The 19686-nt window shown below is 45.0% G+C and overlaps 1 protein-coding gene across 14 annotated transcripts in view; it reads right to left on the bottom strand.

Moving 5' to 3' along the window:
• The window catches only part of GRAMD1B (GRAM domain containing 1B), a 269384-nt gene that overhangs the window by 89617 nt on the left and 160081 nt on the right, over positions 1-19686 (bottom strand). Inside the window, exon 1 of one of the 14 annotated variants that reach the window (XM_037736772.1) lies at positions 8047-8676. The exons of 11 other annotated variants lie outside the window; for them this stretch is intronic. In XM_037736772.1, coding sequence (XP_037592700.1) covers positions 8047-8069 — 23 coding nt within the window. In that variant the 5' untranslated portion in view covers positions 8070-8676. Of the gene's footprint in view, positions 1-8046; positions 8677-19686 lie in introns of those variants that run through there. 2 more of the 14 variants (XM_017523583.2, XM_017523585.2) reach the window with 2 other exon arrangements.

Genomic DNA, 19686 nt, shown 5'->3' with positions numbered 1-19686 from the left:
GTGTTGGGAAAACTAGCTACCCATGTGCAGAAAGAAACTGGACCCCTTCCTGACACCTTACACTAAAATTAACTCCAGATGGATTAAAGACTTAAACATAAGACCTAACACCATAAAAACCCTAGAAGAAAACCTAGGCAAAACCATTCAGGACATAGGCATAGGCAAGAATTTCATGACCAAAACACCAAAAGCATTGGCAACAAAAGCCAAAATAGACAAATGGGACCTAATCAAACTCCACAGCTTCTGCATGGCAAAAGAAACAGTCATTAGAGTGAATCGGCAACCAACAGAATGGGAAAAAATTTTTGCAGTTTACCCATCTGACAAAGGGCTGATATCCAGAATTTGCAAAGAACTAAAACAGATTTACAAGAAAAAAACAAACAAGCCCATTCAAAAGTGGGCAAGGGATATGAACAGACGCTTTACAAAAGAAGACATACATGAGGCCAACAAACATATGAAAAAAATGCTCATCATCACTGGTCATTAGAGAAATGCAAATCAAAATCACATTGAGATACCATCTCACACCAGTTAGTATGGCGATCATTAAAAAATCTGGAGACAACAGATGCTGGAGAGGATGTGGAGAAACGGGAACACTTTTACACTGTTGGTGGGAGTGTAAATTAGTTCAACCATTGTGGAAGACAGTGTGGCAATTCCTCAAGGACCTAGAAATAGAAATTCCATTTGACCCAGCAATCCCATTACTGGGTATATATCCAAAGGATTATAAATTGTTCTACTGTAAGGACACATGCACACGAATGTTCATTGCAGCACTGTTTACAATAGCAAAGACCTGGAACCAACCCAAATGCCCATCGACGATAGACTGGACAGGGAAAATGTGGCACATATACACCATGGAATATTATGCAGCCATCAAAAATGATGTGTTTGTGTCCTCTGTAGGGACATGGATGGACCTGGAAACCATCATTCTCAGCAAACTGACACAAGAGCAGAAAATCAAACACCACATGTTCTCACTCATAGGCAGATGTTGAACAATGAGAATACATGAACACAGGGAGGGGAGCACTACACACTGGGGTCTGTTGGGGGGAAACAGGGGAGGGACGGTGGGGGGTGGGGAGTTGGGGAGAGATAGCATGGGGAGAACTGCCAGATATAGGTGAAGGGGAGGAAGGCAGCAAATCGCACTGCCATGTGTGTACCTATGCAACAATCTTGCATGTTCTTCACATGTACCCCAAAACCTAAAATGCAATAAAAAAAAAAATTAAAAAAAAAAAATAAATGTTTTAGATCAGCCAGTCTTAGGCCTGTCACAACTACTCAATTCTGCTGTTGTAGGGTGAATGCAATCAATAGTAACATATAAATAAATTGGTTTGCCTATGTTCCAATAAAACTTATGAAATTTCATATAATTTTCACATGTCATATTATCCTTCTCTTAATTTCTTCAACCCTTTAAAATGTAAAGAAACATCCCTAGTTTGGAAGAACGGTACAAAAACTGGCATCAAGCCAAATTTGGCCTGTAGGCTATGGTGTGTCACTCCACCACCTAAGGTCACATGAGTTTTTCCACAACATCTCAGATGAAGGCCTTCATTCTACAGGCATTAAGGAAGCACTTCCGTGTCTTAGGAAGAGGCATGAGCCCGTGCCCACACTTCCAGTGGTATGTATTGTGGGTGCTCACTCCTATTTCCAGTCCTCCCCTCCTCCTGCACTCAGAAGCCATGTTTTCCAGCTTTCCTGCAGTCAGACAGGGCCACGTGACTAGTTCTGGCCAATGTGTGGCAAGTGCAGGGAAAGTGGCTTCACTTCCAGGGAGGAGCATTAAAAGCCACGCCCTCCTCACCCCATCCTGACTGCTGCAGTAGAAGGGCCATGACATTCTACAGCCTGGATCACTGAGCTGCCTGCCACATGCAGGATCGCCTCCCTGGAGAGTTTTCCAGAGCCTGAGGGGACTTGGAGTGATCAAGAACTAAATTTAGCATGTGTTAAGCTGGTTGGGGTGAAGTGGGGAGGGAATGGTATTATCATGGCATAACCCAGTTTAGTTTAATATCTTTCTACAAACACAAACCAAAGAATAGCATTAAGAATGAATAAATAGGCCGCACGAGGTGGCTCACACCTGTAATCCCAGCACTTTGGGAGGCCGAGGCTGGGAGATCACCTGAGGTCAGGAGTTTGAGACCAGCCTGGTCAACATGGTGAAACCCTATCTCTAATAAAAATATAAAAATTAGCTGGGCTTGATGGCAGGCGCCTGTAATCCCAGCTACCCGGGAAGCTGAGGCAGGAGAATTGCTTGAACCTGGGAGGCAGAGGTTGCAGTGAGCCGAGATCACGCCATTGCACTCCAGCCTGGGGGACAAGAGCAAGACTTTGTCTCAAAAAAAAAAAAAAAAAGAATAAATAAAAACATCCAGCAATATCTAGTCTGTCACATCCTTTCACCTTAATAACTCATTTAGGAGACAAATGTCCAGTCTTCTGAAGAATTCAGCATGAGATGAGAAGTGTCTTCAAGTTCTCTCATTAGAAACACTAAGCCATCTCTTCCAGCAATAATAAATTTGATGACAGTAAGCCTCAGAAAGGCCAGGAGGTAGAGCTTTGAGTCAGCAGCATAAATGAACTCAGGTACTCAGAATCTGATTTGCAACAATCTCTGCCAGCTACAAAATTACGTTCTTTCTTTCTTCTTAAAGTAGCAATGATGATGACAATAACACAGCAAAGCAAATAACTTTTATTGCTGCTTATTTCAGGCCAGGTACAATTTCCCAAAGTAGAACCGTGGATGAGAGGTGAGAAATGCTTATCCTTTTAAGAAATCTGTAGAGTCAGAAGTTTCTGTCCTCTCCCTGAGCTGCCCTGCTCACTCAAGAGATTTAAATGCCTAGGTGACCAGCAGTCAGTGCCCTGGACTTACCAGACCATGGGAAAACTCCAATTCCCATCCCATAAAATAATAAAGTAAATCTCACACTGTTCGCAGGAGGGTGTGCCTGCTGTGCACTGTTTGTAAATGAATATTTCATATTTTCAACTGAATGTTTATTTTCAGTGTCCCCTGCTGGCTACAGAAGAGCACACACAGTCCACATCACAAGCAACCTGCTCTATCAGGACTGTGGCCTTTTTCGAAACCATTACTAAAAAGGAAGCTGAGAGACCGACTAATCCACCCAACACTGTCACTTAATCCCACTTTCATAACCACCGCCCAAGGCAAACAGAAGTCACCTACCAAGGCCACACAGTAGGCCAAAAGTTGATTTACAAGATTCTGATTCACGAGTCATCGCTCTAGAATCTCAAGCCATAAAGTCACCCCAGCCTTCACCGTAACTCACCTTCTGGTAAAGGTTTCCATAGCTGGGAAGCCTGGCTCTACAGGAGGTATGTAGAAGCCGTGTCTAGGGTTCCCTTCTCTGGAGCACACCTCTTACAGAAAGAATTTCAAGGCTGGACATGGTGGCTCATGCCTGTAATCCCAGCACTTTGGGAGGCCAAGGCAGGTGGATCACCTGAGGTCAGGAGTTTGGGACCAGCCTGACCGATATGGTGAAACCTGGTCTCAGTACAAAAATTAGCCGAGCATAGTGGCGCACGCCTGTTAATCCCAGTTACTTGGGAGACTGAGGCAGAAGAATCACTTGAACCCAGAGGCAGACGAGGAGGTTGCAGTGAGCTGAGATCATGCCATTTCACTCCAGCCTGGGTGACAAGAGTGAAACTCTGGCTCAGAAACAAAGAAAGAAAGAAAAAAGGAAGGATCTGGAGAAATTGATAACAGGCAACAGCTGAAGAATGAACAGAGCCCCACTGGCCAACAGATGGAAGAGAAAGGGTGCACTAGGCAACTGACATTTAGCATCAAATAAAATACTGCTGATCGTTAATGGTCATGAAATGTGGAGAAGTACCAAAAAAAAAAAAAAAAAAAAAAAAAAAAAAAAAAAAAAAAAAAAAAAAAAAAAAAAAAAGGGGGAAAAAAAAAAAAAAAAAAAAAAAAAAAAAAAAGGCCTCTCCCCGCTACCTGTGAAGAACGTGATTAGGTTCTGTCACACAGTGCTCATCCTCCTAAACAGTGTGAAAGTAACAAGACTGCTCACTCACCCACTCAAACACGGAGAAACTCAAAACTCCCCTCATCTGAGGTCTAAGCCCTTGCCATAGAAATGCTTCACCTGCTCTGTCAAGAACTATACTTTCTCTCAACCTTTTTTTCCCCCCAGAATCCAATTCTTCTAGCACACTGACTTTCCTGAAGGTCTGTCACAGCCCCCAGGCTCTTTGGAGACTGCACCACCAAGCCCAGCAGATGTGAGGACCAGAACACCAGGACAGAGAATTCAGACAGATGTCACTACAGCCTGCCTAGTCCTATGGGGGCCAGAACCATCTGGAGAGGGAACAGACCCACAAAATTGGAGACCTTTTTAGTGTTTGAGGTTCTGAGGCTCTATAGGAATTAGGAATATCTTTGGGTCACAAAGAAAAAAAAAAAACATGTAGAAGCTGCAGAAGATTGGTGAGTTATTCTTTAAAAACCCAATTTCTTGGCTTCCAAATCACTACACGCCCTACAGAAGCTTTGGCCACAGCCCCATCTGTTTGTCAATGCCATCTCCTCTCAATCTCCTCCACCACCCTTACCTTGCTCACCAAGTTACCAGTAGAAGGAATCATAGAATCCTCTTTCAAGACAGCCTAAAGCTCCTACCCTATTGGGGGAGAGGTTGAGTTGGGGGGAGATCTCGATCTCAAAGTCCAGCCACTTGTCAATCATAGACATATAACACGGTCATCTTCATCCAAAAGCATCCTCAGGGATACTCTCATAACTCCATGAGGCATAGCTTCGTAAAATACAACCTTTACTTACCTAATTGTCCAGCCTCTGAACCTCCCTCACATTTCAACTACTCCAGGAAGACATCTCTGCCATGCCAGCCGAAATGGATTTCTAGAGTGTCTGCTGTTCACTGCACTTATCTGTCCCTTAAGTACTTACTGACTTGCATGTACATACATGTTAGGGGTGTGAGGGAGCATCCTTCCATCTGTGAGGCTACCAGCCCCTACAAGGCCAAAGCAGTGTCCTTTACCTTTTTTTAACTTCATAATACCTAGACAACAGGGCTGCAAAAATGCTTGATCAACATTTGTAGAACGAAGAGATGGATGAGTAAACGAATGGACAGACCCTGGGTCTGCTCTCTGAGAACGAAGGCCTGACAGACACACATTGCTGTTGCCATGGTAGTTAGTCCTCACCCTGAAATCTCAGTCCAACCTTGAGAGTGTATCCTGACTTCCCCACAAACCAGTCGCATTAATTTAATCAAATCTCACTTTAACCACTCTGTACCTCAGTTTCCCTACCTCTAAAATGGAGACACCAGCTGCTTTATGGGCTTATAGTAAGAATCAAACAAGATAACACATTTATGCATACCTTTAAAAGTCTAACTAACTGATCTAATGAATATAAGGCAAATAAACAACAGAACATGAAAAAAAGCCAGTGTCTAGCATGACATTACACACAGCAGAAATTTTATTAGGGAAGAGGAATAACCCAGGACAGGTGAATCATGGTGGAAACTTACCCTGCTGCAAGCCCAAAGCCTGGTTCCTATCTGTACACCTTCAGGCAGGCCATTTAAACTGTGTCTGTTTCTCCATCCACAAAATGGGATATTTATCATAACACTGTGATCTCCATGTGAGTTGATACATGTAAAGTGTTTATTGTGGTACCTGGCACACAGTTTTAACAAATGTTAGTTGCCATTGTTCTTATCAGTATTTACCATTATTTTTTTATCATCAAGCCATAGTAGCCATTCCAGAGTTGTTTCTAGAAATGATTCAAACATTATAATTTTAATTAAATTCATTCTCTTCCATGTGCAGACAGTGCTATCAAGGTAGCCAACAGATTTAGTCATCTTGCTTCTACCAAGTCTCCTTGTTGGAAGAGTAGGGAATACCCTGAGTACCAGTACCAGAGTACCAGAATTAGTACCCAAGTACCAGACAGTAGGGAGTACCAGTTGGGATACTGACAAAGGGAGCCACATTTCATCCACAGCTACAAGGTTTGCCCCCTGGACCAAAATGAACCTGTACTTAACGAGACAATGGCTCACAGGATCTAGCAGTATCAAGGAAGAGATAAATGACAAAGTTTTTCCATCCTCATAAAATTTTATTTGGCTGAACAAGACAAGGTTATCCCAATTACAGTTCCCAGATTAACACTGCTCTCCTTGTTGAAATGCATCAAGACATACTCAAGGCAGATTTTTTAAGGCAAACATCTCTGCACGTCTCTGAGGACCAAACCAGGCTGAGCTGAGAGCATTCTGTTAAAGTGATGTCTCATCCTGAATGACGGCCAAGCTACCCCTCAGCCCCAAGCTGGGTGTGCTGACAGCAGGGGCACAGAGGGATGCTGAGAGGTTTCTGATGAAGAGCCCGGTGTCCCTGCAACACCTGGGCTTTTCTCGGAGGCCTTATCCAAGCTACAGACTGAGCATGGCTCTACTGAGGAATAAAGAACAGCTTTAGCTGCTGGTCTGGACCTGGAATTCCCAGTGACAATAGACTCTGCTAACAGCTTACCACCCAGAAAGAACGGGGTACCAGACCCCAAGAAAGCAAGGACTAAACACAAGAGAGAGGGATAGCAAAGCTTGAGGAAAAGAAACTCCCAACTGGGGGATAACTGATGTACATCACCTCTTAGGGCCTCGCAGTTTGTGAGAGTTTCACTTGCAGAAAATAAACATCTCCCTTTGCCTTCTTCAAAGTGCCTTTTCAAGACCCACTAAAGGGCCCTCTTCCCTAGAGGAAGGAAGGCTAGGCTAGACATTCTGTCAGGGTTTAATCCAGAGCAGCGGTGCCTGGAAGGCCAAAGGTGGCCCAGAGCCAGGTTAGGACCCCAGGCTTTAAATCGCTCAACACTCATCCCTGACTCTGAAAATCAGCCTTTCACTCAGAGATGTGACCTGCCACCACCCCACTCCATGCCTGGACAGCCAACCGCAATGAAGGCAGGACTCATCCCTGCAGGGTGCTCTCCAAAGCTCACCCTCCTCCTCCCACCCTCCACCCTCTTCAGAGAGAGAAAGCTCCCTCCCCAGTCCAAGGAGCCTTTATCCGACCTCTGAAGGAGGCCTCAGGCAGCTGCACATGCTGCCCTGCAGAGGTCCCAGATTACTGATATGGCAAAGTTTTCCAAGGAAAATCTGCAGTTTCTCCACCAGATAAAAAGCCAATTCACCTGCCAATGCAATCTCCTTATTGGGTCAAAAAAAAAGTAGAGGTAAAGGTTTTATTTTTTAAATGGAAGATAAAAATATTCTGACTACTTCCGTAGCTAGAATACAGCTACTCCCACACCCCAAGCAAGAGATGCCTTTAATGTCCCAATATTAAGGCCAGGAAGAGCCACTTGCAAAGGCCCAAGGTGAGTGCTTATGTTGGGGTAGGTGGTGGTCCGCTGGCCTTTGGACACCAGCCATCATAGAAGATGGAACCTGGCCCTCAGAGGGATGTCCCGAAGGACTGCCTGCCTTAAGCAGCTGACATGAGAAAGGCCCCCAGCCCCAAAATCACGTGTTGGTCAGGGGTAAGGAGGGGTACCACTGCACCCCCAGCCTGATGCAGACACACAACACCTTACAAAAGGGAAGGGATGTTTCTGTATTATAAAGTTCTCTCCGTAGGCACCACTCCTCACGTACTCAAAGTTGGAGAACCTTTTAGCTGCAGTTTGATTCTTTCCACTGCCCCCCAACTTCCACAAAACCCCTGCCCTCGAAGAAGGTAAGCAAAATACTGTAGCAGTGCAGAAGCTGGGGAAGCCAGGGAGAGTACCCCAACTTTTAAAGTGCCTAGCCCCCACATCTGAACCCCTTGATGCCTAGTGAGGTGGCATCAATGAAGGAGACCTCTTGAGGGTGCTGGGGGCAGCACAGGGCTGAAGAAAGGCAGAAGAGGAAGGTGCCCTATCCCTCCTCTACTTACCAGGATAGCTTGAATCCTTTCATTAGTACAGTCACGATAATCCACTGACCGTGTCCTTAGCATCCCCATTACAGCTCCGGAGGTCCCAGGACATATTGGAAAAGATGACGAAGTCCCAAAAGAACAGAATCCCATGTAATGTGACTTGAACACAGAAAGAGAAAGAGAGAAAGAGCCAGAAGAACCGCTGCCACTGCCCCTACTTCCCCGTCTCCCAACTGAAAGCTGGGCTTGGAGGTGAAGGACAGATTCTGCAAATCCAGCCTGGGGCTGGAGCCGCCTGCCTGAGCTGTGGCTGCCGCTGCCAGTTTCTGATGAGGATGGGTAATGCTGGCAAGGCTGCGAGAAACAAGCCCTGGAGTTGCCGTCAACAGCCAGGCTGGCCGGCTGCCCCCCACCCTCACCTCATACCAGCTCCGAACCGCCTTGGGGAAGGAAGCCAAGGAGAGTCTGGGAGGAGAGCACAAACCTAGCAGAACCTGCACCTCTCTTCCCCCAGGCAGCAGCTCCCGCAGCTCCATATAATCTCCTAATCAATGCAGTACCCAAGCAAAGCACTGCCAGCCACTTCCGCCCATTTAAAGACACAGCACATGTTTAGTCCCAGGATGGGACAGAATATCAGGGAGAGGGTGCGTGAGGAATTGGTACCAGGAAGGAAGAGGAGGAGGCAGAAATATCTGAAGGTGAGCACTTCTATCAGCATCCACCCAGGGGTTAAAACGGCGCACCCCTGTGGGGGAGGGGAGCTGGACCCCAGGTCCTCCGCACACCTCCGGAATCCTAAAGTTAGCAGACCTCAGACGCCCATGGTGAGTGCCTGGCACATCTAGGCACACAAGACCACCTTAAATAGAATCCTCACCCTCTCCCCAGCGAGGCGGGGCGAGCAGGGCTGCGTGCTCCCAGGCAGTGTGCTGCACACGGAATGCATATTTCTCTCTGCCTGCTGGGGAAATTGCCGTGACTTCTGGGGCGCACGGTGAGGCAGCAACTTCTGGTGGCAGGGCAGCACATGGTCACTGGGGTCCAGGGATCTTTTTAAGGTGATTACAAAGGCCTGGTTTAGGATTTAAGCAACATGATCACCAATCCTGGGTCCAAGAAGATGCAAAGCAGCCACAGCACCCAGTGAAGCAGGACCGGCATTTTCAACTTTAGCTGGAACATAACAATTCACTGAGAAGGGGGAAGCGGCTCCTCCTAAATCAGATCCTCCAGGCTGGCATCTGGGAGTTCCAGCACCAACAACTTCCCTGGCTGTATGATTCCTTTCTGTCTTTCCCTAAATTACCATCTGGGTCAGTAATGCGGATGGGTGACAACGAACAAAGAGATTAATTATGAAATAGCAACCTTCAACTGAACCATGATAATAAGGCTTTACCCAGAAACTTGCCCCAAAGCAATTGAACCATAATAAGCCTTCACCCTGAAATTTGCCCCTAAAACAATCTGCAGACATCCTCCTGTTGTATGGACATCATCTCTACTTGACCCTCGAAAGTGAGAAAAACTGATCATTTCTGTTTTGACCAGGCATGATGGCGGATCACTTGAGGTCGGGAGTTCGAGAGCAGCCTGGCCAACATGGTGAAACCCCATCTTTACTAAAAGTACAAAATTTAGCCGGGCATGGTGGCACGTGCCTGTAATGCCAGTTACTTGGGAGGCAGAGACAGGAAACTTGCTTGAACCCAAGAGACAGAGGTTGCAGTGAGCCCAGATCCTACCACTGTAATCCAGCCTGGGTGACAGAGCGAGACTCTGTCTCAAACAAAAAATAAAATAAAATAAAATAAAGAAAAACTGGAATGCAGACCCTGGTTGGTAACAGTTGCCATACTTGTAATGACTTATTATCTGCTAAGCACATGAAGACAAGGACTGTGTGTCATTCAGCTAGCTCTATATCCCCACTGGCGAGGAGAGCTTGTGTATTGTAGGGGTACTATATGCAAGTGTTTAAGTGACCTTACTCAAACCAAACGAAAACACCACGGTATCTTCCCAGTGTCCACATGGTCCAGAAGAAATACTTTTTAAGGTATAATAAGCTTTTGTGACCTGATTCCAGCAGTAAAAAATGAAAGAAAGAAAAGAATAAGGTATACTGAGCTTTCAGAGAGGTGTTCTCGAAGCAGCCCTTTGCTGTGGAATTTATCTGTCCATAGCTCCATGCCAGACAACCCTCAAATGCTGCCAGGACTTCTGAACACATCCAAAATTATGTTTTTAAAGCTCCTGGAGGCTGTACCCAGGCCATACTTTCTGCACAGATAGTGAAGGGATCAACAGATTCCAGAAGTACAAAGAGTTGTCCTTTATGACCTAGATAATTCATTCAATGGAAATACCAGGTCATGTGATCCAGCCCCGAGGCAAATGTCACTGAGAGTACTCCAGGTACACATGAGTACTGCATTCTTATCCTGGTCCATCAACTGCTCTGATCACAAGTCCTACATAAAACCTGGATCAAAGATTTCCAAGTATTATATTAAAAACACATTACTGTAACTAAAAATTTTTGGCTTTTGCTCTAGCTGGTTTTCTTCTTAACTCCACAAACAAAAATCCAAAAAGTCAACTCCTTCTCAACTATTAATAAGAGTATATTGAGGGCTAGTTATGTCAGGCATCAAGCTAAGCATTTTGCATGTATTATCTTACTTAATCCTTACATCCAATTTATAAGGCAGCGCCTCATGATTTTTCGGATAATGCCACTGAAGAGTAATTGTAGTGTCTTATTTATTTATTTATTTATTTATTTTGAGACAGAGTCTCACTCTGTCTCCCAGGCTGGAGTACAGTGGTACTATCTCAGCTCACTGCAACCTCCACCGCCCAGGTTCAAGCAATTCTCCTGCCTCAGTCTCCCAAGTAGCTGGGATTCCAAGCGTGCATCACAATGCCCGGTTATTTTTTGTATTTTTAGTATACAGGCGGGGTTTCTCCACGTTGGCCAGGCTGGTCTGGAACTCCTGACCTCAGGAAATCCATCCACCTCAACCTCCCAAAGTACTGGGACTACAGGTGTGAGCCACTGCGCCCAGCATAACTGTAGTGTCTTGATTTGCCTAATGTCAAACAGCTAGCAAATTGCAAGTCTGGGATTTGAATGCATTAATGCCCAGCTCAAAAACCTATTCTCTTAATCGCTATGTATGTTTATAAAAAATCTCCTTCTCTATCAGACAAGCTGGTTTATGAAAGCTTACATGCTCCCAGGAGAAAAAGAATCCAGGCAACAAGCAAAAAAGAGACTACATCAAGACTAAATCTCTTCTATTACTGATGAGTTGGCTGGCTTGAGTGTCTGTGTGTGTTGTGAGGAACCCTAAAGGGAAGGATGAACAGGAGAGCCCAGTGGGTTGAGTGATCATCATCTGCCTTGAATTCCCCTTGGCTTGCTCTTGGTTCTGAAACAGAGCTTTTCACAGGGACCTGGAGACAGGTTTCATTTTTTATGGTCTATAAAGGAAATCTTGGCCAGGAATGGTGGGTCACACCTGTAATTCTAGCACTTTGGGAGGCTGAGATGGGCGGATCACCTGAGGTTAGGAGTTCGAGACCAGCCTGGCCAACATGGTAAAATCCCATCTCTACTAAAAATGCAGAATTAGCTGGGCGTGGTGGCGCATACTTGTAATCCCAGAGACTTGAGAGGCTGAGGCAGGAGAATTGCTGGAACCCGGGAAGCAGAGGTTACAGTAAACCCAGATCCCACCACTGCAATCCAGCCTGGGCGACAAAGCGAGACTCTGTCTCAAACAAACAAAGAAGAAGAAAATCTCAAAAGGTGATCCAAACATAACTTTGAAAAGACATGAAAGTGCTTTCTGAGGTAAAGACTAAGACCAAGTGAGATGGAAGCTCATCTAACGTTCCTCTTTATCTTCTCAGAGACAGCAGTCTCCACGGTTTGAAAAGTTCATGGCCAGCCAATCGTGAGCACTGACACAATCGCTAGGAATGAACACACTGATTCTCCTGCTTCTGCCTGACTCCCTGCAATCTGGTTGCTCCCTGATATTTGCATTTCAGGAAGGATAAGAATTGTTTAGAGGAAACTAGATTGCAAAGACTTCCATGTCTGGCAATATGGCATATTCACAGATAAAGCAGAAAACAAAAGTATTTTAAAGTGCATGATGAGCTATCAAAAAAGTAAGAAATATTTAAAGGTCAAAAATTTAGCGATAGCTGAAAATAGTGAAACTGGGCTTCAGTTTTCATGGCGTCCCAGAGCACACTAGAGATAATTCCCAAAGCCCACTAATGGTGAGAGAATTAAGAGGAGACTGCCTCATAAAGTGGGTCCCAGTGGACTACAGTCTTACTGTAAGGATAAACTTGAAAGAAATTCACAAATGCTGCCCAGGAACTAAAAGGAACACTGCCTGTCCTAAACCTTGATGTTGAACAAAGGAAGAAGAACAATCTCTCCTGATAAATCATAATCACAAACTGACTCCTCCACTGACTGTGTGCCTTGAGAGTTTCCTAAACAATTGACCTGAAAACAATGCCCACAAAAGAAAAAAATGATAGATTCAGCCACAGTGAAGTTAAAAACTTCTGATTATCCAAGGAGATCATAGAGAGAAAAGACAAGACTTTTCTGAGAGAAAATATTTGCAACATATATTGATTGAGGAAGGAGTTGGACACAGAATTAATTAAAAATTCCTGCAAACCAGTGAGAAAAAGAAAGGTAATTCAAAAAATAGACACATGATTTGAGTAAGCATTTTCAAAAGAGAAAGCAATAAACATATAAAAAGGGGCTCAATTCGTTAGTACTCAGGAAAATATAAATTGGAACTCTGGTGAGATGCCATCACATACTCATCCCACTGACAAAAATTAAAAAGTCAAATAATACCAAGTGTTGGAAAGGAGCTAGTGGGTGTATCCTGGTTCAGCTCCCTAAGAAAATTATGTGTTATTATGTAATAAATTTGGATGATTGCATCCTCTAACACCTAACAGTTCTACTTCAATAATGGAAGCAACTTACATTCAGAGGGATGCACATGAAACTTTAAATGGCATTCCATGTAATAGCAAAAAAACAAAATAAAAACCCCCGAGACAAACATCTATCAACAGAAAGAATAAATGCCTTGTGTTATTTTCTTAAGTTGGAGCAATACACAGCACTGAAAATGTATAATCAGTTACATGCAGTGGAGCAGAACGGGTGAGAGGTGCTCCTGCAACTGTCATTTCTTCTTTATACACATATTTTATAATTTGATAAATATTATTTGGGTTCTTTTTCTTTTCCTTCCTTCCTTCCTTCCTTCCTTCCTTCCTTCCTTCCTTCCCTCCCTCCCTCCCTCCTTCTCTCTCTTTCTTTCTTTCTTCTCTCTCTCTCTTCTTTCTTTCTTTCTTTCTTTTTTGAGGCAAGGTCTTACTCTGTTGCCCAGGCTGGAGTACAGTGGCTTGATGATCTCCTGGGCTCCAGTGGCCCTCCCACCTCAGCTTCCTGAGTAGCTGGGATTGCAGACATGCACCACCATGCCCGAAGAATTTATTTTTATTTTTTGGAGAGACGAGGTTTCACTGTGTTGCCCAGGCTGTTCTTGAACACCTAGGCTCAAACAGTCTGCCCGCTTTGGTCTCCCAAAGTGCTGGGATTACAGCGTGAGCCATCATGCTCCGCCTACATATTATTTTGTATCAGCTAATTATTCAATGCAAACAATTTAAAAATAAACAGAGTAATTAAAAAACAACTGTACACCAATCCCTTTTGGGTTTTTATAAGCATGCTTGGTTAAAAAAAAAAAAAAGGGCAGGGCACAGGCGTCTAGACAATGTTTTGTGTTATCTGCATTTTCACAATATACATTCACAAAAATTGGCTTTTGGAAGTTCACTAATTTAATGAACATGAAGTTGGTTTGATTTGTATTGCTCCAAGCCTCTTGTTACCACGATTTCTTCCGAACGTTACTGTGTTTAGAATGGAGGCTGGAAACAGTTCAACTTTTTCCTTTTGATTTCAGCTGCTTTGACTTTCTCTTGGTCTCCTATGAGTCTTAAAATCTCCTCACCTACTCTGGTACTGTTCCTTTTCTAATCCAACAAAAACCTCATTGGTGTTTCTTGCCTCATCCGTAGATGGGGACTAGAATGGGAACAGGCCACCACAGCATGCTGCTGTTGACCTTGCCTGCAGACCCAGGGCCACCTGGCCAAGGGAAACCTGGAATCTGTGAACTCAAATGCCGTGATCTTAGGTCGTATCTCTGCCAATGAATGGCAGAAGTCAAGGGAGAATTCAGCCCTCCTGCCTCCCACCTCCTCATCTGGAGCTCTTTCCCCCACCAGAATTCCATGCTTCCTCATGACCTTGGGTAAGTCACTCCAAGCCTCTGGAGCGGAAAATAAATGACAGGATCCCTGAGGCTATCCTTCTAGCTCAAGTTCTTGGATCCTGTGCTGCTCTCCCTCGACCCCCCACCCCCCAACTTTGCTCCAGGAACAGGAGCAGAGCAGCGCTGCAGTACCGGGGCATAGCTGCATGCCTCTAGTTGATGGGAAATCTGGGGCAGAGCAGTGCTGCAGTCACACGTTGGGGAATCAAACCTCCAAGCTCAGGCAGGGGAGTCATCAGGCGTTGAGAGTGTTATATTTAAGGAGCATTTTGGAGGTCAGGAAGCAAGTGAGAGAGGAGCAGCGGGGGCGGAGCAGCCTCCGAAACACTCCATTTCCACAACGAGCCTCGTTCTAGTCCTTTGGCCAAAATCCGCTTCCAAACTGCACTCAATAGAGAGCTTTCGTGAGCTGACCAGCAGATGGCCAGGGCTGCACCCTGATCAGGTGCTCCCCACCACTTCCCTGTCCTCTCCCTCTCCTCTCTCCACCCTCTGCCACTATTAGTCACTGGCTCTGGGGTGATAGTGTGGGCTGCAGGCATTGGCCTCACCTTCTAGTCTGTTCATCTGTGTCAGTCCCAGCTTGGAACCTCCAAAGCCAGCCCCTCCCTTCCCATCCGTGGTACCCTTATGCATACCTCTGCCCTCCAGGCCCACTGTCTGGGTGAAACAGTGCTATACAGAGCAGGCACCCTGCCAGAGGGCTGGCAAAGGGTGGCAGGCTTGTGGGCACAGCAAAGCAGGGCTGTTTGCTTGAAGAATGCTTCCTTCTGCCTCTATGACCTCGACCTCCTGGATTTACTGAAGACAATGGAATTTAAAAATAAAATGAACAGAATCACCTCCCCTCAGGCTTCTTTGCCCCTCCTTCACAATCTGCTAATCTAGAATATTCCTTCAGTCAATAAACAGAAGGAGCAATATCAAAGCCAAAACTACACTCAGCTTTGTCCTGCCCCTAGGAAAGGGAGGAAGCAAGACTAAGCAGACAGGGCTTCTGTGGATGGTTCTGATCCTTGGATCACTCTAGAATCTAGAGTGCTTGCACAGACCTCATGCCCGGCGACTCTCACAGCAGCCCAGCGAGATGCTAAACCACATTTCACACAAGACACACAGGCTCAGCCAAGTCTAGTTCTCTTCCTACAAGTACTGCCACTGCTAACCGCTCTGTAAGGTGGTAATTGGTTAAAAGAGGAAAATGTACAAGGTAAAACACCATGCCTAGAATCACGAGCCCCCTCATGCAGCTCTCGGTAAGGAAACTCTTTAGCCCGCCCATACCTTGGGATCACCTGCCTCACTCAACTCAGTACAACACCCATCTAAGCTCTCTCTCTTCCCCCTGTTTAAGCAGCCATTGATAACCCTTCTTCAAGGAGAGCTTGTCTTGAGGAGGAGACAAGAGCTCTTTCTGGCAATGGAAATCCCTAGAGGACTCCCCACACTATCCCACTTTCCCCTTCACCTCCAAAATCATCCTCCCGCTTCCTGAATGCTTGACTGCCTGACTAGTATTGGTTTCTCTGCATGCTTACTCATCCCTGAGTCCTGGATCATGAGATCCCTTCTGCTGGTGCTCAGAAGGGTGGCCTCAAGGAGATAAAAGCCCTGCTGTCAGAAAGATGCACACACCTCAGAGAAACCTCACAACCAGGAGAGGGGCTGCTGCCTGAAGTCACTCATCATCCTAATTACACGCATAACAAAAGAAAACTTTTCTCTTGCCAGATGGAAGAAAGGAGGCAGATTTCTAATTACACCCGTGGCTCCTCCTGGTTTATCCCCAGGAGAAATTCAGGGTGACTGATGGTGTTAGGGACCCAGGAGGGTGCTTATAAATTCAGGTTCTCCTTGGGAGGAGGCACCCATACACCTAAGCCAGCTGCTTCCAGTTTTCCTCCCACCAAATGGGGATTTCTCCTTCTTCCACTAAATTATATATCAGCATTACCATTTTTTAAAATACGGATGAATTGAGCGTTAACTCATTTTAAAAGCGAAAGTCGCCTGGTCAAGGACACCATAAGAATCTATTGTTGGCAGAGAAATTGCTCGATGATAGGACAAATGCAGAAAAACCGCATTCTTCACTGAGCTGGGACGGACACCCCCAGTGGTGTGTTTTGTGGTTTGGCATCATGATTCTAGAATTAGCCTTGAGTTCAAATCTATACTTAACAGCTATGTGACCTTGAGCAACTTATTTCATTTCTCTACGCCTCAGCTCCTTCATCCATTAGAAAGGTGAGGATGACAACCACCCATCAGGTTGCTATGAGGAGCGGATGACACTAAGACCAAGTGAGTGCTTAGTACATTTTCACCACTGCTATGATTATTCCCAACCTGTGTGCACAGAACCACCACTATATACTACAGGAACCACAGGCTCTACGTCCTGCTCCTAATCTACTTTTTCTCCTTTATGTCAGCAAACTTTCCAATTTTTCCTATTTTGTCGGGAATATTTTTGCATTGTTTTATGCTCTTTCTGTTGGATCAATCAGCTGTTTATTATTTCAACAAGAACTGTACTTATGGCTGGGCCCAGTGGCTCATGCCTGTAATCCCAGTACTTTGGGAGGCTGAGACGGCTGGATCATCTGAGTTCAGGAGTTTGAAACCAGCGTGGCCAACATGGTGAAACCCCGTCTCTACTAAAAATACAGAAATTAGTCGGGCGTGGTGGTGGGCTTCCGTAATCCCAGCTATTCAGGAGGCTGTTGCAGGAGAATTGCTTGAGCCCAGAAGGTGGAGGTTGCAGTGAGCCAAGATGGCGCCATGGCTCTCCAGCCTGGGCGACAGAGCTAGACTATCTCAAAAAAAGAACTATACTTATGGAGCGTCTAATATGTTCATGACCCAAGCAAATCATGATGATATTTCAAAGTTAGATTCTGAGTTCTCCTTGATCTCTACAAGTTAATAATCCAACAAGGAAGATGAAAGATGGGCATTAAGCTATATTAAATAATACTAACTTAAAATATAAGGCAATAAATCTCTAAGAGAGGCATATCTAATCAGAAGGACATATTATCTCTGTTTTCCAAAACGAATATAGGTTTGTAATCATTATACCATTTTTTTAAATCAACAGACAAGTAATGGTGAATAGTCTCAACTGATTTACATTAAGTCTGTCCGTGATATTTCTTGATTAGTCTGGTCTTAACACAAAAGAGCCAGAAAAAGGATCCAATATTTGTCATCATCCTTTATGGAGACAAGAGCTTCCTATTGGCATGACAGGTGTCCAGAAATAGTGCCTTTGGAACATATTGCTACTATCACTGCCAATAAATACAGGTTTACTTGGATGGAGCAGACTACATCTAATGAGTTTGATTTTAGAGTTTCGTTTCCAGTCATCAGGACATTTTTTTCAACAGTGCCCTAAGATTGGGGAGGGGGAAGCTTTAAGTTGTTTCAGGAACAGATATCCACTACCTTCTCCCACCAGCACAACAGACGTGAGACTGACATATCATGAGGAAACCAAGGAGTTCAGCTTCCATCCATCTTGTGACCAGCACTATTCGGCAAATGCTCTTCCATGCACTAAGCCACTAGCTAGCTTTGATAATCCAGGAGCATTTGTGTGCTGGCATGTACCATGATAGGGTTTTTACATGGACTGGTAATGAATTGAGAAAAATCAGGACAATGCGGTAAACATTGAAAGGTTAAATATATCGGCTGGGCACAGGGGCTCACACCTGTAATCCTGGCACTCTGGAAGGCCAAGATAGGCAGATTGCTTGAGCTCAGGAGTTTGATACTAGCCTGGGCAACATGGTGAAACCCCCTTCTCTACTAAAAATACAAAAATTGGCTGGGTGTGGTGGTGCACACCTGTGGTCCCAGCTACACAGGAGGCTGGGGCAGGAGGACTGCTGGAGCCCAGGAGGTGGAGGTTGCAGTGAACCAAGATCACACCACTGCACTCCAGGCTGGGAGACAGAGCAAGACTCTGTCTCCAAAAAAAAAAAAAAGTTTGAATATATTCACAGCACGACCTTTTAATTTTGTGTTTAAATATTCTTTAAATATACACAGTGGTGAGTAATTCTATATTTTTTAGTTGCTAGCTTTCATAGGTAAAATAAATAACTGGTAATTCTGTGCTGGTCTGTCAATTTTTTTCAGTTTCTTCACAAAATCCAGAAGTCCAGGCTCCCCCATGAAAAAGGCTCTCAGTTTTAAGACCCTATAAGGAGAGCCTCTGCCTCTCAACTGCTGTGATGGGGCATCTGATTTTTTTGGATTTTGGAATATTTGCAGAATACATAGTCAAATCTGAAGTCTGAAATGCTCTGATGACCATTTCCTTTGAGCGGCATGTTGGCACTCAGTAAGTTTCAGGCTTGGAAGCATTTCTATTTCAGATTTTCAGATCTGGGATGCTCAACCAGGACCACTCCCTAACCTCAGACACAAATTTCCCATTGTTCCTGAACAGCTTCACCTAGATGACTCACAGGCAATTCAGAGCCAGGACGAATACATGAAACTCACTGTCCCACTGTCCCACTGTCCCACCGTCCCACTGTCCCACTGTCTCCTCCCAACTCTGATCTCCTGCATCTATCTCAATAAATAACACCACTAGCTACCAAGTCACCCAGTCAGAAACCAACGATTCGCCCTAGCCTCCTCTCTTCCATCTCCCATTTAATTAGGAACTATGTCATGTCCATTCTAGCACCTGAAATATGACTAGAGTGTGCTTCTTCCTCTCACTGTTCACCTGCCTTTCAATTGCTACCTTTAAGGGTGCAGCTGCAGTTACCCTCTCCTATTTGTTCATTAACCAAATATTTATTGAGCATCTATCATCTGCCAAGCAAAATGCTGAGTGCTAGGTTTTCTGTGAATTAAGAAACAAAACACACAATCCCTGTCCTCAAGGAGCTCAGAGTCTAGTGGGGAGAGAGAGACATAAAAAAATTAAGTTATCGGCAGGGCACAGTGGCTCACACCTGTAATTCTAGCACTTTGGGAGGCCGAGGCAGGTGGTTCACGAGGTCAAGAGATCAAGACCATCCTGGCCAACATGGTGAAACTCCGTCTCTATTAAAAATACAAAAATTAGCCAGGTGTTTGGCATGTGCCTGTAATCCCAGCTACTTGGGAGCTGAGGCGGAAGAATTGCTTGAACCCAGGAGGCAGAGGTTGCAGTGAGCTGAGACTGTGCCACTGTGCTCCAGCCGGGCAACAGAGCAAGACTCTGTCTCAAAAAAAA

The sequence above is a fragment of the Cebus imitator genome, unplaced genomic scaffold (genome assembly GCF_001604975.1).
Source record: "Cebus imitator isolate Cc_AM_T3 unplaced genomic scaffold, Cebus_imitator-1.0 Scaffold28, whole genome shotgun sequence".
In the NCBI taxonomy this organism is placed as follows: domain Eukaryota; kingdom Metazoa; phylum Chordata; class Mammalia; order Primates; family Cebidae; genus Cebus; species Cebus imitator.
This window is presented reverse-complemented; position numbering and strand designations above follow the sequence as displayed.